This window comes from Eutrigla gurnardus (assembly GCF_963514095.1).
Source record: "Eutrigla gurnardus genome assembly, chromosome: 9".
Taxonomy (NCBI): domain Eukaryota; kingdom Metazoa; phylum Chordata; class Actinopteri; order Perciformes; family Triglidae; genus Eutrigla; species Eutrigla gurnardus.
Window position 1 is genome coordinate 4700957 of NC_139923.1, and position 27687 is coordinate 4728643.

General features: G+C 44.2%; 1 protein-coding gene and 1 long non-coding RNA gene across 2 annotated transcripts in view; one reads left to right on the forward strand and one right to left on the reverse strand.

Moving 5' to 3' along the window:
• LOC311019177 overlaps nt 1-27687 on the forward strand; it is a 108536-nt gene that overhangs the window by 14192 nt on the left and 66657 nt on the right. The gene's annotated exons all lie outside the window — the stretch shown is intronic.
• Nucleotides 207-27343, reverse strand: spg11 (SPG11 vesicle trafficking associated, spatacsin). The gene is made up of 40 exons (XM_084018380.1): nt 26970-27343; nt 25942-26129; nt 24843-25070; nt 23909-24116; nt 23362-23499; nt 22173-22555; nt 21805-21950; nt 21614-21728; nt 20714-20869; nt 20457-20626; nt 20189-20365; nt 19315-19386; nt 18284-18411; nt 17842-18020; nt 17552-17747; nt 17044-17247; nt 16862-16968; nt 15518-15663; nt 13636-13800; nt 13481-13547; nt 12900-13062; nt 12484-12692; nt 12274-12382; nt 10886-11045; nt 10286-10540; nt 10006-10206; nt 9591-9698; nt 8547-8712; nt 8116-8330; nt 6590-7316; nt 5831-5976; nt 5496-5700; nt 5033-5167; nt 3736-3869; nt 3397-3516; nt 2113-2284; nt 1760-1836; nt 1536-1691; nt 796-947; nt 207-677 (listed from the first exon to the last, which is right to left on the reverse strand). The coding sequence occupies exons 1-40, from the start codon at nt 27173-27175 to the stop codon at nt 503-505; spliced, it is 7164 nt and encodes a 2387-aa protein (XP_083874506.1). The 5' UTR covers nt 27176-27343; the 3' UTR covers nt 207-502.

Genomic DNA, 27687 nt, shown 5'->3' on the forward strand with positions numbered 1-27687 from the left:
ACCTACTTGACCTGAAAGCTGACTCCACTTTAGCTGTGCACCATTTTCATATTACTCTCTAACTGAGTCTGGAGTGTATTCACATAGTGTGCATACTGACTGTTTTGAGTATACTTAAATGTGTCACCTTTCCTCTGATTTGTTGAGCAAGCTTTTGATTCAGCAAAAAATATAAAGAAATAAATGAAATTTAGGTGGTAGTGAAAGAGCTCCTGGAATAAATCAGACAACATCAAAATAAACCCCCAAAAAATGAGTTCAGAAATATGTTGATCTGTAGCATTTGCACATTAAATCCACCGTATTTCATTTTTCTTGTCATTTATTAGTAGAAACACATTATTTTGTGACAAGAAAATGAAATTCATATCTACAGAAGATTTAGAGAAGAAGATTTGTTTATATAAATAAGTGAATTTTCAGTTATTGGTCCTGTTATCCTCGTGAAGAAGCTGAGTGCCGTCCAGCCAGTCATTCAGTGAGTAAACAGCCAGTCAGCTGATCAGCTGGCCAGCCTGTCGTTCAGGTAGCTGTAGGTCTTGGCATCCTGCAGCAGCGTTTTGGTGACATCATGCAGATTCTGCTGGTAGGCCAGCCGATAGCGGCTGTACACGTCATCACAGTACGTCAGCAGGCGCTTCACATTCGCTGTGATGCTGCTGGGAGCGCCGTCCAGTCTGAAACCATAACCACACACACACACACAGAGGAACAGAGTTCAGCTGGTTTACTGGCAAAACTTGTGTCGCAACCCCTTCACGGATGAGCTCTGTTTTCTACTTCCCACCGGCTTACTTCTTGAAAATGTCCTCAAAGAGGCTGGAGGTCAGCGGGCGGTGGCGTTTGAGCTCCTCCAGGTAAGCAAAGTCTCCATTAAGGAGCACCTTCTGGTACAAAATCGCTGCCCAGTCTGGATTGTAGCTGTATGCCTCGGCCACCACAAACACCTGAGAGACGGAACATGAACGGAGACGTCTGAGGGTCTGGATCAAGACTGTCTACATCTCACGCAACACATTTTATAATTATTTCCTGTCTAATTGATACAGTATAGTAACATGATACTTTGCGTGACAATATTGTATCAGAATATACCTTTGAAATGCAGCAGCAAACTCATTGAGTCAGTGGAGCGTCGGAGGAAAAGGAAATGTTTCTTGTCGGTCAAAACAATTTCCGTTTCTTTCGAAAGTAAAATTATGCAGAACTGACATCCCTATTATAAACTATAAGCTTTTTAAGGCAACCAAAGATGGCAACACTGAGTCTTTCTGAGCTCATCTGCTTATTACACGACAGACGCCCTCTGGTGGGGTCTGCTGGTTACTAAAACCACATCAATACGGCATCATAGAAAGAGCAGCGTCGGTTTTTATGACAGTGTTAAAAAATCATACTGTCTGGATTTCCTAAATACTGTGGTTTACCATAATATGTGTTAATAAATTACCTGACAACTTGGAAAACAGAAATTAAATGTGACATTTTAGAAAGACACACAGACATTCCTCTACTCCGCTGTGACCTAAACGGACCTGGTAGCATCGTGGAAGTGATGTGACGGCGTTCAGCAGCTCTGCAGGTCGCAGGTTGATGATGCGCAGGTCTGACCCCTGGTTCAGGAAGTGCAGCTGAAGAGTGACCAGCTTGGCTGTCCGAACACAGCGGCTCGCCTGACGCACACATGAGTCCTGGAAACACACGGGTCAATATCTCCGTCAGGGTATTAAATAGAAAGCATGTGGAGGAGTTCAGATACCTTGGAGAAGCTCTCTGCAGCGTCCTTCAGCAGCCCCAACACTTTGACCAACGAGCTCTTCAGTTCAGGAGTGACGACTGTTCAGAGACAAGGTCAACAAGAGGATGAGGGGGTCAAACCAGATGAAGACCTTCATTGAGTTTGTTGGTATATTCTTTCTTTATGCAGTGTTTACAGCAAATGCGAAGCATATATTTGCCTAGCGTTACTTTACTACTACTAAGAGATTAAAGGGGGTGTCAGGACAACAGGAGGAAAATCTCAACGCTGATTGGCTTTTGCGTTTTTGCATTCGCACTGCGCAATTGCTTCGCGTTTGCTGTGAACACAGCATCAGCAGTGAGCTAGCTCACCCCAGGAGGCCTGAGACTCAATGATCTTCAGCTGCGTCCTGGCCGCCATCTCGTGGTTTTCTCCGATCTCCCTCCTCATGCTGAAGCACAGCGCCACCATGTTGTGTTTCTCGCTGTCAGCTGGGAGGCAGCGCTTTATGTAATCCAGCAGAGCCGTCTTCAGGCTGGAGCTCTGCAACAGGGCAAGCACAAAGACACGCTAACATGCTACGCTAAAGTTCAAAGGTGACAACACATATATTACAATACCTGTTTCAACTGTAAATGATGTTTGTCTGCAAAAATGTTTTTTTCACCATCATAAAAACCTGCCAAATACTATTATTATTATGCACCTGACAAACTGAACTTTACAGGGCCTCAAGTTTGAAATTGAGATCAGAGTGAGATTTTGCCTGAGGCTGAGCAGGGTGGGGGCCGGGGGTCAGACGGGGTGGGGGATGGGGGTCAGATGGGGTGGGGACAGGAAAGCAGATAAAAATGTGTGAATTTGATACATTTGTATGAATAAATCTATTTATTGTATTCAACATTTCTTAGTGCAGGGGTGCTTAACTGCCCTCCCTAGTGGGAGATCATGTGTGTGTGTGTAGGAGAGCATACGGAAAATCAAATGATGAGATGACATTAAAGGCCTTTGCACACTGAGTCCGTTTTTTTCGCCCGAAATCTCCGCACGTTAAAAAATAATTACGGACTCATGTTACGTTGAATGCTTTTTTTAAAGTATCAGTCAAAAGGCGTTTAGAGGATTTTTGACAACTCAGAGCCACCGTAAAGCCCACAAACATCCATATATCAACATGCTCGTTCACCTCGTCACACAAAGCAAGGCGATATCACAGTTTTGGCGCTGTCACAGTTAGACAGAATTGGTGGCCCAACTTGGTGGTGTTTTCTGGTCATTTCTCTGAGTGAGAAATACGAGGTGCGGCGTGTAGCGTGTGAAAAGGTTGAAATGCGTGTTTCTCACGCTCAATGCGTAAGACTTGAGAGCCCTGACTGTATATTACAGTCTACAGAGCCCGACTTCACCCATGACCACACCAGAAAAAATACTCCACCTAGTGGACTGAAGCAGCAATCGCTGCCTAAAGATTTCATTTAATTTGCATTATGAATAGTTCACATAATAAAAGATTGATATTGCCATGCAACTTATCACAATGCAATTTTTGCCCCACCCCTAGTAAATCTCACAACCTTATTTTAATAGCTAACGTGGTGAGGTAGTCATAATGTACAATGATTATTGTGTGTGTGTGTGTGTGTGTGTGTGTCCACCTGTCCTCTGTCTGTGTCCATCTTCTTCCTCAGCAGCATCTCAAAGCGATGGTTCTGATGCAGCAGGTCGAAGACGTACGTCATCTCATTATACCTGCCGATACCCGTCAGCAGACGCACCTGCACACACACACACACACACACACACACACACACACACACACACACACACACACACACACACACACACACACACACACACACACACACACACACACACACACACACACACACACGCATCACATTCCTGTCTCATTGCCGAATACAAGTGGACTGATGTACTGTTTGAGAGTCGGAGGCAATGTACGTTTTGCCTGTGTGTCAGTGGGCGGGGCTTACCAGCAGGCCGTAGTGCTCTCCTGGAGCGAGGTAGGTGTGGCTGAGGTGACGGGCGGCTTGCAGCACTCTGACGATCCCCTCCATGTTACAGGTGAGACTGAAGCAGTCGTGAGCCACGATCAGCAACTCGACAACTACAGGAGACGGAGGAGAACGTGCTTTTCCATTTCACTTGAAACATCGGATGCATCATGTGATGCTGGTGCTGGGCGGGTGGTAGTGTGCAGTTAGAAAGAGGAAGCAGTACCATCCCGATCAGAAATGCAGCATCCGTAAAAGCATTGTGTAAATGGTTGGAGTAGATAATAAACACAAACGAGTATGTTTTTAATATGTATTGAAGGCTTTTCTTAAAATGCTATAGTATATTTGCACTATTCCCACTTTGTATCTCAGGACCAATAACATCTTATTTAAATGTGCTGTAAAACCCTCTGTAGAGCTGATGGGAACCACAGTCGGGTGATCATTTCTTGTGATTTCATCACAGTGGCCAACATATTATATGAAGTTGTTTGATCCATTATTAATCTAAAAAAATGTAGTTCATCCTGCATTTTGAGCAGGAAGAGAATCTGATAGAAACAAGGATGGAACTTTGGTCTTTACATTGGTAGGGACACGACCAAACCCCCAACTGATGAGAAGATATGTTGGCTATCAGGATATATTTGCTGAACATTGCCTCCTTATAATTCCAAACTAGAATTGATAATTAGGAGCTTGCCCGAAACCCAGTGCACCTTCCACAGCAGCCTGCTCTGTGCTGTTTCCTGTATACCAATTGATTTTCATGGGATATCTGGGCTGAAATCAATTTGTATGCAGGAAACATATTTGATTTCTCCATATTCAGTTTTACCTACAGTAGATTATAACATAGTCAGAAGTCCACAGAGAGAACAGAAATTACACAATTTAAAAAACAGGTAGGACCTACAATCGAACCCTGATGAACTCCTCTAAAACTGCTTGGAGATGTAGCCTCTCAGAGGAAATATTCACTATGTCTTAACTCAAAAGATAATGGGAATGATTTTGTTCAAATAGTGGTACAGCCATAAGAGTCCTCCCAAAATATTGGTAGCAAACATGTCCCTACCGTCCGTATCCAAACCTACGCCCTTGGATAAAAATTCCTATTAAATATATTATTAAGAGGACAGAGCTTTAAAAGGTAATTGAAAAGTGTCTCTTTAAATAGTTCACTTTATACACTTACAATGGCCTGCAACAGAAAATGCATCAAAATGAATGTTGCCAAATCAGTCACTAATAAATAGTGTGTGTCTCATACTGCAGTTCAGGTCTCTCAGTGGAACAGTGTTGAGGTTTTCCAGCAGTTTGACTCCCACCAGGTTCGGATCGTCACACAGTTTGATGAGCTGGACCAGCGAGTCCCGCCCCTCCGATGGCCTGAACACCTGCCGCTCTGCACACACACACACACACACACACACACACACACACACACACACACACACACACACACAAGAATAAAGCTGAGTACGCAAAATCCCAAATCGTTGCTCTCCTCAAACTCTTAAATGTATCAGTCATGTTATCCGTGCATTCTCTCACTCATTGGTTAAGATTGGTTTCGGCCAGCCTTTAGAAAAACGAAAAACTTGCCTATCAGAGCTTCCAAAGATCAGACAGTGAAATGAAAGTAAAACATCTCAGCTCTCTGACTTTCTATACAAAGCAGTGTATTTTGATCCTACGATTCAAAGCGACAAACATAGGTGTCCTGAGCTCACCGGGCTGCAGCTCCTGGCTGGAGGCCAGCAGCGCCTGGACCACAGCGGAGGAGACCAGCTCTGCCACGGTGTCAGCAGAGAGAACTTGAGCTTTGATGAAGGCCCGAGCCTTCCTGAAGCGCTCCGGCTGGTCTGACAGCAGCAGCTTCTCCAGCACCGAGCAAGGCTCCTCACTGCAGATCTCATTGAAGGAACACTGCAGCTCCTGGGTGGGATTGAAGGTGAAAGAGTGGCGTTGTATTGGTAATTGTGAACCTTTTTTAATGATTTTCAAAGTAACATGACACAATTATAACTTATGAGAGTGTACAGTATTTGGGTGGACTGACAGGTACCTTGGAGAGCTGATAGAGGCTGAGGACTTGTTTGCAATAGTTGTTGCCGTGGCGACATTGATCCACCAGACTCTGGAGCTGGACAACAACCTCATCTTCAGGGAGGGGGAGCATCACAAAGGATGACAAGCTGCTAAATGAGTGAGCTGGAGGAGAAAGAGTCAAATTAAAAACTTTCTAGAATGTAAGGCAGCCTTTGAAACAGACTGTTTGCTTATGTTATATTGAAGGCATATTTTTGATGTTTTGCACTGGGGTTGTATGAGGTACTTCTCCATAGTCTGTGTATTACCTACAGTAGATTATAACACAGCCAGAAGTCCACTGAGAGAACAGAAATTACACAATTTAAAAAATGGATAGGACCTAAAATCAAACCTTGAGGAACTCCTCTAAAAATGCTGCCAGTCATAAGATTCCGGGTGGACCTAAGACGGGCTTATGACCGATTTAGTACATGGTCCGTAAGGGGACCTTGAGTATATTACCTACAGTCAACGGAGTTTGGGTAAAAAGACAGGAGTACCAGCACAGGAGCAAAGCAATGTACTGCTGTGAATGTATCCATCTACTCTAAAAGTTTGAATGTTGGTCTTGTAAGATTATTTTGACACTGTAGTATTTCTACTTTCACAGAGAGTACTATTATTACTCCAAATTATGCAACGGGATTGTTTGCTTTACCATTTAGTGGACTGCACTGTGATGACAGAAGTCTAGTATATTCCTATTTAAGGGGAAGGTCAGAAGTGAGCTTACAGCTAGTCATGGTCTTCTTTGGCAAGGCTTCTGTCACCTCCTCTTGGGATTCAGGATTCAGGTCTCCAGAGGCCAGGCCACGGCAGCGCAGCAACACCCACATGTCCCGGTGATACATGGAGAAATACCGGCAGACCCGACTGGCTTCGTGGACACTGCCTTCATCTAATAACTGACCAATGAGTTCGGCCAAAATGCTCCTCTCCTCTGGACTCAATGGTGAGTCGGTATTCAGCTCATCCTTGCAGGGACCTGGGAGTCCCTCCAGACTGAGACACTTCTCGGTGTTCAGGTCTGATATGTTGGAGAAGGTGAACTCCTTCATGAGCAATTCGTATGTGTTCATCTCTGGTGTGATGGCGGGCGGCGGCAGGTTGAAAACGCTCTCCTTTTCAATGGAAACTGTGAGGACGCGGCGTTGCACCTGGTTGATCCACATTTTTTTCTCCAGGCTCTCCAGTTTGTCCTGGGGAGCCGGGCTGAGAAGGGAGAGCCAGTGAGCGGCGAGGCAGAGCAGCAGGCAGCGTTCCTGGACGTCCAGCAGCTCGGTCTGAGCCTCCGTCACTGCCGTCCCTGCTTCAGCCTGCGACAGGAAGAACTGGGACGCTGACTCTGGATCAGTGTTGTCAGCCTTCAGCTGTTCGTGACATTTTTCCCAGAAACTGACTCGGGCCTCCAACCTTCTCCACTGACGCTTGGACTTCTGGGAGTTTACTTCCTGGAGAAGCTACAGGGAAGATGCAAGTGTCTCAGCATTAAAATAAAGGGCATATAAATCATATACATTACCTTCAGACATTAATAAACACTTTTGATAAGAATTCCTTAAAACTGTAAAAATACAGTTATTAAAGAATTAGGACATGTAGTTAGCACTAGGGCTACATGATATATTATTTCAGCGTCGACACTGCGATTTTCGCTTATTAGGTCAAACGTGTCATGCAACAACTTCTAATCTGTAATCTGTTTCTAAACTACCACAAATGTCTGTTTGGCATTGCTATCCTGACATTTCTTAATTATCAGCCCCATATTTGCAATATACCTGTCATAATCCGCTATGCAAATGTACAGGTTGAGGTTTACTAAAAATGAAAAATGTAGTTCCCTTTTTTTTTGTCAGGTAATTTCTGAATTCAGCATGGAGTTAAATTGTATTTTCTCTCAACCTACTAGCAGGGCGATGAAGGGGGATACGGTTAACAATGGATCATCGAAAGCTAAACGGTTTATCCTTTGCCAGTTAAGTGATAAGAGAAATTGTGTGCAATTTAGTTTATTTGACCTGCAGGTGGTAGTAGAGGGAAGCTCCTGTTCATCCTCTGGGAACCATGAATGTACTCCAAAAATGTAATGGGTCATTACTGAGCCCTTTTTAAGATCTTGTGTTCGAGACAGAAGCACTGTACATATAGACTGTTTGACTACCATCAAGTTAAAAAGGAAAAAAGAAAAGAAAAATAATCAAATAATGTGTGAATCTAAAATCTAAATCTTGATGTGTTCTGTGCGGAGTATCAGACCTGGCTGAGCAGCAGGCGGTGGACCGGCAGGCCACACAGCAAGGCCACCTGCCTGGCCTGGCGGTAGCGCCCCCTGGCCTGCAGAGCGTCCACTGCAGCCTGGAACTCCTCCTGCTGGACGGAGGGAGAACTGCACTGCAGCAGCCTGGGAGACAGGCTGACCTCTGACCCCTGCAGCAACTGACTGAGCTGGCTCAGCTTCCTGAAGTCTGGGCCTGAACACACACACAAACAATTAACCAGTGTAAAATACATGTTTCTAAACTCCAGTAGGAAATGGTGTTTCAGTGTGAAGTCTTCTAATCCCACAAACAGAACGAACGTTTGCCGAGGTGGGAATCAAACCTGTGAAGGTCGACTCCCGATCCGTAGCATCGGACAGATTCTGACCTGTTTTGTGATCACTTTACAAGCCGACTTTCTGACCTCACCGTTGGATTTGAGAAGCTTGTCGACGTCGGCCAGCAGCTGCAGCAGCCGGTGGAGGTCGTACTGGGAGGAGCAGCGCTGCAGCATAGTGAGGAGCAGCACCGAGGCCTGGCTCTCCACCCACTGCAGGGGGAGTCCACAGGAGGGCGCCGGGCCTCCGTTTCTCAGCTATATCAGTAAAAAGGAAGAGAAGGCAGACAACAACCATCTTTAATTATTAATTGCCTTTCTGGCTTGATTTCCCAGAATGCAAAAGTTTCTGGCAGCTGACAATTCAATCTCAGACCCCCGGGGTTTCTGAAACCATCAAGAAAGAGTTTTCAAAACTGCCTGTACTTGCATCTGCTGTGCACTGCAGGGAGGTAGAGAGGGAAACATAACTTAAAGTATATCAAGTATAGACGGTGTATAAGAATTGCATGTTATCACTGTGACTTCATTGGTTTGTGGACTACAGTTTTTGAAGCATCAAGCTTTGCATTTTGGACAATGTCTTTTTGTGTTTGTGGATGTTGTCATCGTGTTATTATTTTGACCTTCACCTTGTTCTTTGGCCATCGCCATCTTGTTTTGTTCCAACAGAAGTGACACGAGAGGGTGGAGCTAAATACATTAACAAATTGCTGAATAAGACATTTTAAGGACCAAAATGTTCCTGTGAAAACACATTGTGAAAGACTAAAACACAGACAGGACAACGCCGTGGTACCGACCTTCCAATCACAAGGTAGCCACGCCCTCAAGCATACCCTGCTTTATAGTCTATTTGACTCTAAATGGGTCCATCGTTTACTAAATGAACATCATGCTGTATTGAAAAGACTGAAACAAGAGATTGAGATCATAAACTCATGTTTTACCGAGTTTTACTCTCAGGTTTACTGAGATAAGAAATCAAGTGAGAAGTAGTTGGCCAGCAGAGAGAATGCAAGTTTAGGTCACTTCAGATTTTGGTTTCACTTTTGAGACCCTGCTCTCAAGTAGTTTCAGTCAAGTCTATGCAAGCTGATTTTGTGCTGTTCTTTAATATTGGCTTGTTGCCTTACACTGATGAGTGTCCTCTGGAAGTCCAACAGCTTCGCTTTGGCCTCAGAGAAGTTCCTGTAGTCACAACACAGCTCAAACATCCTCAACACCAACACCAGAGGGCAGTCCTGAGAGAAAATGTCTGCGTTATTCATTTGTTTGTTTTTTTGCATCAGTCAAGTCATCTTGTTTTGCTAAACTGTCCGAAAATGAGATGTTCATTGTTGTGCACTAAATCATTATCTGTTTTTATTTCATGCAACAATAGAATGACATTCAAGCTAATGAGGCAGAATACATTCAAAAAGTAGAAAACTGGAACGATTCAACTAAGACAGGTGGAAGAGACACTGCGGCCAACTTATCTAATGTTTATAAATCTCTTTCTATGATCTCATAAAATCTTGTTTTGTTCATCTCATCTCGGGTTTTTACCCTCTGGAAGAGCCTGAAGCCTCGTAGGAGGGGCCTGATGTGGCCCCGCCCCAGCAGCGTCCTCCAGATGATTGACAGGTCATGCAGCGTCCACTCATGGTGCTGGGGGGCTTCGTCCAGGTGGGCGGTGGCTTCCCCAGCTGCGACCTCGTTGACCGAGGTCAACACCCACACGCAGAGGCACGGAAGCAGCTCTGCCCCCTGGTGGTGCGTGACAGGGTTAATGGACATTTCTGACATCGTTGTGAAGGATGTGGAGGGGAACTCCAGGTGCTGTTACCTGTTGACAGGCGGCCATTACAGCCAGTGTTGGGCAGCGTTGCAGCAGCGCTTCCTGCAGCAGGTACCTACAGGGCACTGCCTCCTCCTGGCTCTGCAGGAGGACCTGAAACAGCTCCCTGGGGTGCTCTGGGCTCCCAGGAGCTTCCTCAGAACCACAGAGCCACCTCTTCTCACTGTGAACCTGCAGGTCCTGAAACGCAAGACTCAGGTGGGCCTGCAGGGCGGGATCAAACTCAGCTGCCAATGACCTCACCTGGAGGAAGAACCAAATATGGTCAGAGGAAGGAGCTGGATATGAACAGACTTAACAGTAGAAATTACATCAGTAAAAATTACACAGGCCCATGTTTTAGATTTATCCATCACTGATATTTATTATAAAAGCTCCATGTGATGACTTCATGATAGTAAAATGTTAGCTTTGGACCAGAGATGTTGTGAGCTCTGCAGTATGTGACAAAACATTTTGTTTGAAGATCCTACTGTGGAATTGTCACGTTGCAGACGAAGAAATGCTTTTTGTTGTTGGCTTTTTGGTCTCGTCTAAAGTTATCTCACAACACGCTGCTGTTAGGATGTTGTGAAGGTGCATGTTCACCTGCTGAGGCGGGAAGTTGTGCAACTGCACAAACAACAGGAAGTGGACGAACTGTCCGTCATCAGCACAGTGGGCGGGATAAACGGAGCTGAGCTTCAGACTGTGGAGCTGACAGAACTGAACAGGCAGCGCCCACTCCTGAGCCGCCTCGTAGGACGACCTGCACACATAAATACAGAGAAAATACGTTTTCTACCTTCTTTGTGCAGATTATTGTCAATATTCATGTTTATTTGTCTTTCATTGTTTTTCCCTTGTTTTTGAATAGCTGAGGCAACCTTTTCCTCTTTTAGAGACTGTAGTCATCACGCTTCTAAACAAGTCAAGTTTAAAATGTCCTATCTCATAATAAAGTCACTATTGTTGTTTTTGTTATCCCCAAAAAAATCTCAAAAGCAATTATGCCAACAAATGCTTGTTTACATAGACTACCATTATGCGATTATTAGGAGTTGGTTTATTACGATAAGCGGTAGGTGGCGCTCATTGTCTAGTCAGACAAACATTACACCCCTGAAGAAGAAAATTGATGACGTCGTTATAACAGCGCCAGTTGAACCTCAGACAATTCGAAAACTGAATGTATGACATTTATATGAGGTTACATCAGATCTGAGTGAAGTTAATTTTTTTAGTCTCTTCTGCGGTCACATGCTTCATAATTTATTCATTACATCCGTTTCTAGTTTGCTTTTATCATGACACCAAATTCTCCAATTCTGCCAGGCTTTTGCTTTCATGTGTTATTTCAAGATTTTCAAATTTTACAGGTTTTCATTTGCGCAAATTATAAATGTGCAAAGAACTGTACTGCATACATTTTTTTTGTTTTTGTTTATCCTGTTTAGCTTTAATTTTTGGCTTCAACCAGTTTTGTTAAGTCAAACTTTTAGCTAACTTGAAGCTAGCAAGCTAGTTAGTCTAAGGAGCTATTTCAATGACAAGCAAGTTAGCATGTTGGCAGCCAGTCTGCAAACTACCAGACATTTTCAAATCAAAACTGCTTTTCAACTCAAAAATTGATGTTCCCACGCAACTAAATTACATTGAGAATTATGTTTCACAGGAAATTCATTAATTTAGTTGTGGATTATGTTTGCTTTTGATATCACACATATAAAAATAAAACAACACAGGACTTTTACCAGCAGACTGCACCTCAGTGTCCCGTGTGAAACAAGTCGTTTTGTTGCATTTTGTTTTGTTAATTATATTTGAGAATTAACAGTAGCTTGTAACAGGCTAAACAAGGAGAAATCTGCAGCTCTGCAGCTTGCTCGCCACAAAGGCCTTTTGAACACGCTAATTCATGCTGTTCTGACAATTTCTATTGACGGAAAATACTACAATATGAAGAAGATGATGACATCATAGCAGAAGAGGCTTACCTGCTGATGCCCTTCTGCTCCAGGCTGTCTGCCACTGCAGCTTCCAAGTAGCCAATGAGCTCATCCGCTGCTCCAGGCTCCGCCTCCACCAGCTTAACACCTTTAGACACTAAAAATACACAAATCAGTGTATGTACCCAGAGTGTGTAGATGTTGCATCACAGCAGTGTGTGTGTGTTTGTGTGTGTGTGTGTGTGTGTGTGTGTGTACCCAGAGTGTGTAGATGTTGCGTTGCAACAGTGTGTGTGTCCGGCCGGCTCCAGTGCTGCAGGATGGCGTTCATGGCTCTGATGTCGACCCTCAGCTTGAGGCTGCAGATTCCCAGCAGCTCACAGAAACAAGCGGTTGCCGACGCCACCGACGCCACATTAAAACTCTGCAGGGCCAAGCGGTACACTTGCTGCCAGGCCTGCTGCAGCCTGTACACACACACACACACACACACACACACACACACACACACACACACACACACACACACACACACACACACACACACACACACACACAACACACACACACACACACTGCATAATGATGCCCTCCCCTTTCCTGTTCAACTTCATCGTCACAACAATCTCGATTAGAGCCTCCTGATCTGATCAGCTGTAGTTCAGTGTACTCACACTAGCGGGACGTCGCTGCAGCCGCTCAGCTGCTGGACTAGGAAGGTGGCATACGCGAAGGAGGGTCGCCCGTGACGGAGGAAGTACAGGAAGTCCAGGTTCTCCACCAGAGCAAACCTGTTGACCAGGTGAGGGCTGGAGAAATGAGGCAGCTCTGAGGTTTCTGTGGAAGAAAATCCCAATACGATGAATGCACGTAAGATTTGTATTTTTATGCTCTGAATTCTAATTTCAAAGCATTTAAAGAATAAACTTCATGCTACTGCTTAAAGAAAGAAAACAAGAACACAATACACATCAGATAAAAGTGCGAACACGTGCAGTAGCAAGTCGACAATGCTCACGTCAGCATGCTCACAATGACTGAAGCTAATATGTTGATGTTAAGTGGGTATAGAAAGGCAAAATTCTGCTCCTTTACGGTGAACCAACTGGAATTTAGTTTGGATTTCATCACAATCTATCCAGTACTTTTCAAGACTTTGGACTTTGCCATCACAAGCCCCTATGACTAAATATGTGTAAATGTACACTGGGCAGCTACAGGGGTCATGACCTTGATGCTGCTTTTCAAAGCTTACCGGTGGAGCTCAGGGTGTTCGCTGCCTGCCAGCCGAACAGCCTGGACGGGTCCAGCGGGTGGAGCGACTGGAAAACACGGCATAGAACTTACATAGCGTAGTATAACAAGCAGGGCATGCTGAGAGTTGGCTATTTGAATGAGGTGTGAGCTTACCTGCAACAGGTGGTAGACGGAGATGTCGGAGGACGGGTTGTTTCCTCGGGGCCCAGCAGGGAACAGGGCGGCCCTCAGTTTAGGGTGAGGGGCCAGCGCCATCTTCAGGAGCTGGGGGTCCACCGTCCTATCCGACCTGCCTGACCTTTCACCCTGAACCACAACCTGCACACAGGATCGACATAGATTACTGGTCCAGACCAAACCAGAGGTAATTGTCTATAAGTCTTTCAGACCCAAGTGCAGATATGGTTGATCACACCATTTAATCTACCGTCTTAAAACCTGAGTTGTCATCAAGGTGCACTTTTTATTCTTATTTACTGTATATAGAACCTACGTTGTAATCTCTACAACTCAAATTAATTGTGGTGTATCACAATGTTCCATTTGAGGTCCAATTTAATTTTCCATAACCATGCTACCACTTTTCAACTTTTCATTGCTATGCAGATAGTCTGTCTTCTCCACAGTAGGGGGATCTGGTTCTCCACAGTAGAAGGGTCTGTCTTCTCCACAGTAGAAGGGTCTGGTTCTCCACAGTAGAAGGTCTGTCTTCTCCACAGTAGAAGGTCTGTCTTCTCCACAGTAGAAGGGTCTGGTTCTCCACAGTAGAAGGTCTGTCTTCTCCACAGTAGAAGGGTCTGGTTCTCCACAGTAGAAGGTCTGTCTTCTCCACAGTAGAAGGGTCTGGTTCTCCACAGTAGAGGGTCTGGTTCTCCACAGTAGAAGGGTCTGGTTCTCCACAGTAGAAGTGTCTGGTTCTCCACAGTAGAAGGGTCTGGTTCTCCACAGTAGAAGGTCTGTCTTCTCCACAGTAGAAGGGTCTGGTTCTCCACAGTAGAAGGTCTGTCTTCTCCACAGTAGAAAGGTCTGGTTCTCCACAGTAGAAGGTCTGTCTTCTCCACAGTAGAAGGGTCTGGTTCTCCACAGTATGATCTTGGGCGGTGCTAAACTTCTTAAAACACGTATGTGGACTGTGTGACGAGATGTTTATTAAAACAAAAGAAAAACATAACTTGATGGTCGGTAACTCAGCGGTGAAGCCCGTCTATACTTTAGCTCTGGAGCTCACTGGACTCATTAAAACACAGATGGTTTGCTAGCTGTCTGTAGCTCTAAACCAATATCAACATCGGGCATATGTATACATTTCTAGCTCTGAGGTTGCTGCTGCTGTTTCCTGATTGGAAGGGAGTTTGAGAACGGAGACACAGAGAGCGGAAGGGTCAAGTCTGACTTCCTTCCTCCCGCCGTTGATACCGATGCCATACAAGTATACCTTCCCCTCAGACCCGAAGATCAAAGTAACCTCACTGCTGATTTAAATCTTCTTAGCTTCATCAACTGTTTGATGGATTTTCTTCAACTAAATAACTCAAAATCAGAAATCCCACTGTTCAATCCCCCAAACTCTATCCGCCCCATTGAAAGTGTCTTTGCTCCCTGATCTCCCAACAAAGTCCACTGCCAGAAATGTAGGCCTATTTGAGCTTCAAACCACAAAAAATGTCCACTCCTGCTTCAAATAGGATCCATCTCCAAGATCAAACTCATCCTCCTTCCTGGAAAAAGTCATCCATGCTGATCTTCTCAGACGTTATTAATGTGACGTCCTCCTCTCAACCAGAAGTGTCTCTCTGGTGTCCAACTCGTCTGGAATACAGCAGCTAGGGTTCTCACTGGTTTAACAGAAGACATCACCCCAATCCTGGCGTGGATCTTAAGATTTTTTATCAGGAGATTAAGAGTGATTCATTCCTTGAGTTTCTCCCTATTACTTTTACGTATTTCTCTTCTTTATTTGTTAGAGCTGGAGATGACAGAAGCAGATTTTACAAAGGACATCAGCACTCAACAGGTAACAGGATCTGCTGTTTACCTGGTCGATTCCTCCGGGGGAGAACATGATGGCAGCCAGGGCCAGCAGACTGTGTCCCTCTAACAGCAGACTGCTGAGAGACGCCTGGCTGCCTGGCAGCAGCACCTGAGCACTGGTTAAACTGGCCTGGAAGACCAGTCCTGGATCTGGAACAAGACACAGATAGAAAGTTTACACATACACAGAATACTCCGGTAATAAAGTCTCATCTAATGTCTAATGGAATAAAGATGAGATATATAAATAAACTTCTCTTAAGGGGAAACTCTGTTTAACTAATAGATATCACAAGGAAACTTACCCATTCGATTACTAATATTAAGACAATTATTTTTTAGACACGTTCTCTGAAGTGTTAGTTTTGCAAATGAGAAAATAAGTAATTATCTTATTAAATATTTGCTAATTTGCATACATTTCCTGAACAGAAATGTAAACATTGGATAAAGGTAGTTTCAAGATTCTTGTTTTAAGAGTAAAACATTTTTAGAGAGGGAATTTTGGATATCTCTTTGTACATAAACCATCCAAATGTTAACAGCCATAAAAAAAATCCCTTTCTCCATGTTTTAGTAATAAAATGTTGTATAAATGAGGCTATGGATGATAGATGAGCAAAGCCCTCTGTAAACAACTTCAGAACAGATTAGATTGAACGTGTAAAGCTTGGCGGATGGAAGTGCTACTGAAGTGGAGGTTTCTGACTCAGTCTGAGAAAAAACTCATTTAAAGATATGGATTGCAAAATGAATAGAGTAAAAAATTACCAATACATATCACCATGACGCTTCCTCAGTTAATTACCGACATGAAGACAAGTGTCTTTGTATTACAAGTTTTATGAAATGTTATGTTTCAAACTTTTGATGAATGAGAACTCTACAGACAGAAGTTTTCTTTCTACTAGTCTGAAGACAAAATAGACCAAAATAACAAAACTGACAAATATACACTGTATACTGTATATATAGTGTATATATACACTGTATATATATAGTGTAAGTATTTGATCTGATGTAGAAGATTGAAGAATTTATATTTTCATTATTATTATTATATGATTCAAAATGCAACCTTTTTATTTTTAAATAATCAATGACTTACTTAAACTATCAAATAGCCACCATAAGTTCCCAGAGTTGCGTAATTATTCTCCACCAGTGCATCAAAATCTAAAGATACATGCCATTCAACATCTACTCTAAATAGTATGAAGGCAAAGAGTCCGTCCATGAGGCCAAATGGTCCGGGCCAGCCCTGCAGAACAGAGTCCCACTTTCTTTACGTACTTCTATGTTGCATGGAGGAGGGAAAAGGTCTGCAGAGTCCTGCAGCATCAAGTACCTGAAAGATCTCTGGTGATCTCCTGGATCTTCACCAGCATCTCAAACCAGGGCTGGCTCTCAGACAGACTCTGGTTGGTCAGGAGGGGACAGTTTCTGGGTGTCAGCCTGTGTGGGACAGACAGAGTTCATTAGCATCTAATTAGCTGCCTGGGTGAAGTCTTAAGGAAGGCAGGGATGGACCTGTAGTGCTCCAGGTAGGTGTACAACAGGTACTGCAGCCTGTGGTCCACACAGAAGGTGATGAAAAGGCTGTGGAGGTCGAAGCCGAGGGGGGAGCGGTACTGAGGGACGGGTGGGGACAAAGCCATCACCCCTCCACCCTGAGCCAACCGCCACAGCAGCTGCTCCAAATCTGCCAGCTCCTCTGGGATGAACACGTCTCTCCTGGAGGAAGATCACACAACAGATGCATCAGATCTGAGGTCATATGTCATGATTTAAGCCTACAGACCTTCTAGGCATAAAAGATGACTTGTTGTTTATGAGACACTATTCATTTTGTCTAAATTGATCATTTCTGTGTGGCAATTACTGCATCACATACAAGAATGATGACTTTTTTTTTTTTACCATATTCACATATTGTTACAAATCACCAGCAAAAGCATTGGTGTAAATGCTAAACGAGGTAAACATTAACACTATGGGACTCCAGAACAGCCACCGTGGGATAGAACTGCTGCTGTACCTGGCCAGCAGGTCCAGGATCTGCTCCCTCATGTAGCTGCTGCAGACTGTGTTGTCGTTGACCAGCTCCGGGGTTAACTCAGGCCACTGGGAGCCACCGGAGTTCTCCTCTTCCTGGATCCAGTCCACCAGCCGGTGCTGGTCGTGCAGAGCGGTCAGGTAACGCCACAACACCGCGGAGTCACAGGAAGTCACCTCTGATGAACAAAGAGAGAGAGAAAGACCTTCAGGATCACTGCAACGTCTCCGTTCTGTCTCGGTTTGGATGATCATGGTGTTGGAGTCCTGGACCTGTGTGGTGCAGTCTGGACAGGAGGATGGCGGCCTGGCAGCTCTGGTCCCAATTCCTCACCCAGTCCAGTCTGAGGTTCCTCCAGAGCCCCCCCTCCTCCTCAGACCTCCTCTGTCCCACCAGCTCCTGCAGAGCCTGCTCACCACCAGCCCCCTCCCTACGAACCATCTGGACCCCCCTGGAACAAGAGTGAGTCAGTGTTTTGACATGAGGCTTGACCTTGACCACGCCTGAACAAAGAGAAGGCTCATCCATGCTCTTTCTTGTCAAATGCTATGAACCAATCAGAGCTTCTGCAGCAACGTAGGTCTAAAAGGGTTCACGCAATTTCATGCTGCTGCTTCACACTAAAAGCATTTGCCAGATGGTATTCTGCACAGCCTCTTATGATGAAAAATATTAATGTCCAAAAAAACACACTGCGCTGAAAGTCCACTTTACCTTTGTGCCATGTTGTCTGCGGGGCTGCGGGCTGCAGGCAATGAGCCCAACCTCTCCATCTGCCGTATGAACTCCACACTCTGCACCTCCTCCTCTGGAAAACAACGCCGCCGTGACAGCTCCTCCACCTGACAACCAATCAACCCATTATTACACGTACATGAAGAAGACACAGAGTGCTTTTCAATATGCTGACTTGTGCTTCCACTCTCAGAAATCATTCCCCGTCTTCACTGATGTTGCTGAATCAGAAAGGGAGGAAACAAATGTGGTCTCCTGTCTGTGGTCCCCCAGAGGTCTAGATAGTAGCTCATATTAGTCCAGAGACCAGACCAGACTATGTGGAGAAACCAGAGACTGTCTGTGGTCCAAACAACAAGGTCTCTGCTCTATTTATATCTAGACAACCTTATTTGGAGGGTTGATGGAGATGTTAGCATATCCTTGCTCCCATCAACCAGACTCCATTCAGAAAACAAGCATTTTAAAAGTTGATTGTTTGTCGTCTTGCAGACCGACCTAACAGAGCATGACTTCAGACTTTTTACTGATCACCATCATTATGAAGTCATTTCAGCATCCTTTTTATCTGTTTACTGTAATTTAATCACAGCTAAATAGTTTATTGTGTGTTCACACTGCTGTGGTAAACAGCCAACGTGTGTCTTCAGTGAATCCACCGAGCATCTCTGGATGAGTTATGAACTCTGAGAGGATGGCGTTTGTTTCCTGGTGTATCTGGGATTTCATAACATGCACAAAGCAGCAATAGTGGTGATTTCAGCCATGAGTGATGAAACTATGTTTGTGTCTACATGGAGGTAAGCCCCGCCTCCTTTCTGCTGTGTCTAGTGCGAGTAACAAAGGCGTTTCATGTTTGGTGTGAAGATGTGAGGAGAGGAGGTGAGGAAAGTAATCTTAAAAAAACAACCATAAACTTAGGAGTGCTGACCAGTAAAATCCCATCAACCACAAGTGAAAACATATTAAAACATAAATGCAGTAAAACACTGTCAGGTCTCTAAACGCACCACAAACTCCCGGAGGTCCTTGTCGTCGGTGTAGAGACAGATATCATGGAGCTGCTTGTTCACGCTGAAACCCTGAAAAACACAAAATGACTGCAGGTTAACGTTGACCACAGGGGACACAATGCTATCACAGTTGGGTGATCCTCTCCATAGGAGACACCCTGATAGATTACCACGACCAAATGCAATAGGTTGGGGATAATAAAATGATTTCTTGCCGGGGTCGGCGTGATGTACATTTGTTTCTGTTTCTGAGAATCCAATCAAAGACTCTGTCTCTCCGCTTGTCTGCCAGAGTCTCACTAACCTTCAATAGGCTGCAACACAACAGTGTTTGTGTCTGTAATTTGATTAATTCATTGGACTTGTCCGTCCACCGCAGTGAAACGGGTGAGCTCACAGACTGATAGAATGCTCCGACGATGCTGTCTTCATTTCACTGACATTCAAGACCGCGGAGATCAAATTCAAGCTGGGCGAAGAATTCGATGAGGCGACAGCAGACGGCCGAAACACCAAGACCATCATCACTTTTGAGAAAAAAGTCTAAAACACAACTCCGCCCGCACCGGTTCATCTTTCCCAGAATGAGGGAATAAATTACTTCCATAAAATGCTTCTTTATGAAAGAAAAATAGATGTTTATATCACTGTACACCTAATCTATACGGCGTGATGAAATCTGAATTTTGCCTGACTACGATGGTCACTATGGCAACAGCACACCTACAAATGGCCATCCTGCTACATTGATGTGAATGGGAATGTCCGTCCCACGCATGTTTTAGTTCGATGTACACAATTAGCATCCTAGCATGCTAACTTTCAGCATGTTTAATAAAAGAAACCTGATTGGTTCCTGCAGCGTTCTCACCATGTTGACGAGGAGCGTGTTGGCGGTCTGCAGGTCTCGGCCCTGCAGGCAGCAGAACACCTGACGCAGACCCTCCATCCTCAGAGCCGACAGACGCTGCTCTGGCCGGCCCCGCCTCCTTAGGACGGCCTGAGCTCTGGGGATCTGATTGGTCAGGATGGACTGACGGACCACTTCCTGCAGCGCACAACATTTTGAGATGAAAAATAAAGAATGTTCTCGCTACCTACCCCAAAAAATGGAAAAACAAGTCATAGAGACGCGTCACCTCTGTAGTCAGCTGCTCCCACTCATCTCTCCGATCCTCCTCCTGAGCAGCAGAGTTGGTGCTGGAGGTGTCGCCCCCTGCAGGCCAGGGGAATCTCTTCATGTAGCTCCTCAGCTCGGTGACGTAGCTGTCCAGAACGTCCACGCAGCTCAGCGCGCCCGTGTCCTCGTCTGCAGACACAACGGACAACATCAGAACTAGCCATCATCTCCAGTGTGTGTGTGTGTGTGTGTGTGTGTGTGTGTGTATCGCCTCACGCTGTGTGTTTGACAGGACCGAGCGGATCTGTGTGTTGACGAAGCTCATGGTGATGTTGAGCAGCTGTTCGGAGAACTGTCGGCTCTGAGCTTCACTGTTTGACTCTCTGACAGCCGAACACAACAGGTCCAACGCCGGACACAAGTCCTGGAAACCTACACACACACACACACACACACACACACACACACACACACACACACACACACACACACACACACACACACACACACACACACACACACACAAACGGTGTACAGATGGTGAAATAAATACAGCCACTTATATTTCCTCAACACTTTGGCATAAATTTGAGCTTGAATTATGAAGCTAACTTTGTTAACAGCTTCACACCAGAAGCCAGATGGATCCCCACAGTCCAAATATGGTCACGTCCTTCACTACTTGCAAAAATTGGGCAGCCAAAATCCAAGATGGCAAAGGCCAAAATGTCACTTCTTATATACAGTCGATGGGTTTAATTCAGGACTCAGACCAGTCAGGTCCAAAATGATAATCAGAAAAATATGATTAAATGTTGCTAAAGTATACTGGAAATACTTACATTTAGTTAAGAAACAAATTGTTATTGCATCACAAATAGATTTTGTTTATTCAAAATAATCTTAAATGAGATGATCATGAATCGTATGATCTCCCTGCATAAATAAAAGATAAATAAATAAAACAATTCAATTTTGTACCCAGTATTTTTAAAACCAGGCTCTTTTTTTCACCTCTCTACCATAATAGCGAGCTAGACAACGTTTTCAAGTCTGTGAGTCTTGTGACTATATTTACGATTGACCTGATTATGGAAACTCACCACGATCAACTTATTGGGAGTGTTTTACTGTGTGAAGGCAGTAATGTTTCTAGGTGTAAATAAGTGTCCTTACTGTCAGTCAGGTTGCGTGTGGATGCTGCTGACTGATCGGCGGCGGTGGTCAGGATATTTTCTTTAGACTTCAGGTAGAAATCCACTGTGTCCAGCTGCCGGTTCTTCAGTCCAGCCTGCAAAACCCAACACGCAGCTTTAAAGGAAACAGTCTCTGTATGTGTGTCCATAAAACTGAGCTCTGTCTCATACCTGCAGCGCGTGGATGGGGACGGAGCAGCGCCCCCAGCTGTTCAGGTGACAAACTGCATCCACAGTTGCTGCACTGCCAAACAGCATCAGCCTGCTGAGCAAGTCCTGCTGGGACACTGAGAACAAGACCTGGAAGACACCAGCCTCTGGAGACAGAGACAGACAGGAAGAGACAGACAGAGAGAAAGAGACAGACAGACAGAGAGAAAGAAAGAAAGAAAGAAAGAAAGAAAGAGAGTCAGACAGAGACTAAAATGACTGCACTGTGAATTGGTGTGTCTTGTTGGACCGTGTTAGTCATATTATGACAACCTCACTGCCATTCTTTCCTCGTCCACAATAAAACACAGTGCTCGTGTCGGACTTACTCTTCAGCAGCAGTCTGTGCTGTCTCTCTCCACAGAGCTGAACCACAGCCGCCTCGCCCTCCACCTGGTGGTGGCTCACACTCCCACACTCTAAATCCCACAAAGCAACTGTGGTCTGTCTGTTGCCAGGGGAGACGAAGGTCAGGTGGGCAGAGAACTCAGACACAGAGAGGAGACATGGAGTGGACGACTCAGGGACAGAGAAAGAGACGGTCGCTCCACCACAAGGCACTCTGCTGTGGGCCGAGGACGAGGCCAGGTGGGACTCAAGGTGGTGGAATGAGGAGGACCAGGAGGACCAGGAGGACGAGGAGGACGAGGAGGAGGGAGATACACCCTGTTGGGCTCTGCTGTACATGGAGGCCAGGCGAGATTCCCAGGAGCTAAAGGAGTTAAAGGTCAACATCAAAGTGACACGTTGTTAGCTTTAACCTGTCATTACGAAATAAATGACACCATCAGCGATAAGATTGTTTTCCAAATTCTGTCTGCAACCAGGTGCGATCCCCTTGAGTGTAGATCTAATGTTCTCTATAATATCGTAAATCTTGCAAATTTTCTTAAATAAAGTATGTCAACCATTGTGCAACAAAAACAGCAAGCGCTTTTATTTTCCCTGGTAGCTATAGGTAGCTATCCCCACAGTATTGTATTAGTGTTGTTAATAAAGTTTGGAAAAACTGACTGTGGAAACTCTACCTGGCAATAAAAAAGAGAAGAAGAAGATATAACAGAGGAGGAAAAGAAGGTATTGACAATTATTTTCATTATTGATAAATCTGATGAATATTTGTATAGATTTTTTTTTTTTACTGCTTAATTATTTATTATATTATTTGTATTGTTTCTTACTTGTTTTGTCTTGTCGTTGCACTACCCCCTTTGCTGCTTTAATACAGTAAATCTTCCTGCCATGGGACTGATTATCTTATTTTATTATTATTATTATTATTATTTTTCACTATAAAATATAAAAACATTGTCGGGATACTACAACACAATATATACAAGCAAATATAAATTGACGTTAACTTCTGTTATAAAGTATATAAAAAACAAAAAGAGTAATTTCTAAAGAAATTGCGGTGTGAATGCTGGATGCTGAAAAGCTGACACTATTTAGTCCATGAATTCAACCAAACATTGATGATGAATCATGAATAATAAAGTGTAGATCGTGTGTGTTTACCGGTCTGTACTGAAGGTGGATCCGAGGGCGGCGAGGCTGCACTTGGAGCTCGCCAGGCTGTCCTGGTCTCTTGTGTGCTGGGGCTGGATGGGGAGGCGGGAGGGGGGAGCGGCACACAGCAGGTGGTCTGGATACAAACTGGAAGACAGAAGTTTGTTTTATCTCTGAGCACAGTCTCTCTGATAATGTGCACTGTTATCTTGCAGATGATGTGATGTTCATCTTGTGTTCCTCCGGTTTGATCAGGAATAGTTTTCACATCAGAACATTTGGACACAATTTGGCAGAAGAGAAAACAGGCAGCGTGCCATGTCTCTGCAGGACTCACGCCAATCTGGATGAAACTTGTTCGGTCAGCAGATCAGTCCACTTCCTTCCTGCATGCACAATGTGCTTTCATTCTGCACTCACGATTAGCTTGTAGCCTTACTCTCAGTGGTATTCATGTTTTTTTTATTGTCGCTGACTCACACATTGATAAGAAAAAAAAAACATAAAAACTTCCTAAAAACGGAAGAGCTCCCTGCTCATTCTCCTGCTGCTGTACCTGAAGTAGTGGTCAAGGTCGACGGCGATGGCGGTGTGAGACTGAGTGACGGCTACGGCGGTGCTGAGGTCAGCAGACACCTGGAGGAGGCAGAAGGAGGAGGAGGAGGATGGGGTGACGAGGAGTTCGTCCTCTTCCTGGACAGATGTCATGTAAGAAGGAAGGTCAACGCTGGCCAGCAGACCGCCATCTGTCATGTTATACACAGCTGGAGGTCACAGTTAAAGACGTTGATGGGATCTACAGAGATACTAGATAATGGTCCTGCTCTGTCCAATGAGGACGACTGTGAGCTCTGGTCAAAACCTCAACAAAAGGCCGGTCAATGAAGATTTGCTAAACTCAAAGGTGTCAAGATTAGTTCTGATATGATGAGATGAGATCACGTCACAGTTGGTACTTTGATGAATCCAAACTCACCCTTGAAAACACCAAAGTCACACAACAATACAAACACACTAACAATGGAGGCAGCAGTATGTGTTCAGAGAGATAAAATGACTCTTTTTGTCAATGGAATCTGGTGGCTTTGATCAGCCCATTGATAACAGCTGTGAAACGTCATTATATTCATTTAGTTTGTACTGATTTGGTCTGTTTCAGTACAACTCCGCTGTGTCTAGATTAGTTGAGTTTATTTAGTCCAACTTAAATTAGTTTAGTTTACTTTCACTTTTTGTAAGTTTAGCTATATTATTTCAGCTTAATGTACATTTAGTTCAACTTAGTTTCACCAAAGCTAGCTTTGCTTAATTTAGTTCAGCTTTTTGTTTCATTTACCTCTTTCATTTGGAATTCAGTCCAGATGAGTTCACACAAATCATGTCAGCTCAGTTTGGTTTCATGATAAGTGATTCTCAACATTGGCATCATGAGATGCAGTAGCAGTAATACCAGTAGCTGCATCGTATCAGAGTCTATCATAAAAGGATACACACGAGTCCAGCGGAGCTGAGGACGAACAGCGTCTCCCTGCAGACACAGTGGTGGACAGCAGTGTCTCCGCTGCCGTTGGTCAGCTGGATGTTGCAGCAGGACGACAGCTGTGGCTCCTCCCCCGTCTGCTGCCACTGCAGCTGCAGCAGCCAATCACAGTTCAGCAGCAGGCAGCAGCGGCCGGCAGCGAACGACAACAGGCTCACCGAGTGCAGCTCATGCATGCCTGAAATAAGAGACACTAAAAGTCACTAATATTATATTAATACATTAACCTCCTGAACAGCAAACTGTTTCAGGGCGTTTTCCAATCTCTGCAGCCTTGTTTTTCACAATCTAACTAGATGTAGAGAGAGCTCATCATGTCTTTTGTGCCAAATAAAACCGTTTAAATGTGATTAGTCATAAAAAAAGGAAAGTTGAATTTCTGTGATATTTTATTTCACAAAACAGGAAAACAAAAATAATCTATACAGCCCAAAAACATCTCCACATGCTACAGATATTGAACTATTGCATGTTTACAAGCTCTCCTGTCCTCTCTGCTCTGTGTAAACACCCTGCAATTCAGTTTCACTGAGTTTTTGGGCATTTGGGCTCCACTTCCACTCCATTAAGCACATTCACATGGAGGGTTCGCCAAATGAAGTGCCATCCCAAACCAATTAGCGGGAAGTGGGAAGAGATTCAGAGGTTGAACGCAGCTGTTTCCAGACTGTTGGCCAACGTAAAGGCCAATCTCCCTCCTGAAGACCTCCAGAGAGTAACTCATTCTTTTATTACCTCTGACATTTTGTCAAGAAACACATTTGTATTGCATCACAGACAGAATATGTCTGTTTTTTAAGTGAAGATTGTAAAGGACAAATAAAAAAATCATCTATGAATGACATTTTAAAAAGAGCAACATTGTTTCAGTGTGTTCTTTCTGATAATTCTTGGAGGTCTAGTTTTTAAATTAGGCCGTTTTTCACTTCTCTACCATGATAGTGAGCTAGACAGCTTTCTTAAGTCATTCATCATGATATTTAAGATCATCCCAATATTGGAAATTCAGTGCGTGTGTCCCATCCCTACTCATGACCACGATGACTCACCGTTGTCCTGCTCTCTGACCGTCTGCAGCAAGCGCCCTGCAGGACATTCAGAGACACACGTCACAGACATGGAGGCCGATCGCTCCGCTTCCACCTCCAGCAGCTTCAGGTCCCACTGAGACCCGACAGCCAGCAGTCTGAAGCTGCTGACGCCTCGACTGTGGACGGACGCCTCCTCCCAGGAAAAACTGGGAAGACAAAACAATTTGACACGTTTTGATTTATTTCCTTGGTTGTTAATACAAAGTTGGAGACTCTATTTCCCCAAAATATCACAGTGTAAAATGTATAGAATTGTGTTTGAGCTTTGTCTGTTCAATTTGCTTTAATAAACTTTATATGAAACATGACCACATCCTCAGGCACAGTTTGTCTTCAAAGTGAGTCCTAAAAACTGTACATGCACTACTCATATTGTACACTGAGACCAGGTACCTGCATTATTCCTGACCTGACACAAACCATCTACATCTCCCTATTTCCAAACATGCTTTCCCTGGTGGAAGCATGTCACCAAATGATGTGTTCAAGGACTGTCAGAAAATTAAGTCCAGCCAGAAAATACAGTTATACAAGTAACAGCAAACAATAATGATTTTGATCTTATGTTGTTGTTATTCACATACTCTATATAAATCTTATTGCTATTCTATTTTGGACCAGTATTAGGATTTATTATTTTACACTTTAAGGTACAATAGTTTGTTGTTTACATGGTTACTCTATTAATTCCATTAGGAACTACTTATTGCAATAATGTTCCATCTCATCTTAAATATAAGTAAGTATTGAAAAGATAAGAGTGACAGTATGAGAATACTATTTACTTCATGAAGGTTTTAAATGCAGGACTTTTTCTTACTATAATAAGAATGTTCTATTAGTACTTTCAGTGAAGTAAAAGTATCTGAATACTTCTGCCAAGACTGGATATGAAAGCTCTGTTTACGTTGTGGCCATCTTTCTTTATTAATCACAATATCTCGTGTCAAACTGAAAACAGACTGCTGATAAGGGAAGGGGCTCACTCTGCGAAACTTCCGCCCGCTGCGGCCGGAGGAGCCTCTCTGTCCGCCGGGTCCCAGACCACCAGCTGCCCCCGGACCCCCAGACATCCGAGCAGGGAGGCTCCGGGAGCTAGTTCGGCTTTGTGGATGTCCGTCACCTCCCCACAGTGCTGGTTCTCTGGGATGACAGACACCTCTATGGAGTCACGGTGAGCCGCCTCCAACATCTTCACACGTTAAATAGACGCGTTGTTGACGGACGGAGGGGTCCGGTGTTCGCTACCGGGACATTTCGGGTAAACACGGTCAATTTAACGCCTCAACAGAGCGAATACAAAGGCGGCAACGGGACAGTTCCGACATTTCTTCCTGTCATGCAAAACAAGCAGCTGAGTCCAAGTAGTCACATGTCCTGTCGCTCCTGTCAGCTGACCAAATCTGACCAATAAGGTGAGGGTATGAAAGTCGACTCAATCGAAAGACGATGCTGGTGTACGAGGGAGAAATGTACGAAACAAGCACTCTGAATGTTTATGTATACATACATGTAACTGCAGACAACTGTCAGAAACAATACATCATTTAATGTATATCAATAAAGATTTCAACTTGAATATTTCGTTCATCAAGATCTGATGTTTTATTTAAGTGGCCCCTTCATTTCTTTTGCAGTGTATTTAATTTGAATATAATGTTCTAAATTAAATGCAAATAAGGGTACAGGGTTTCTTTGCAAAAT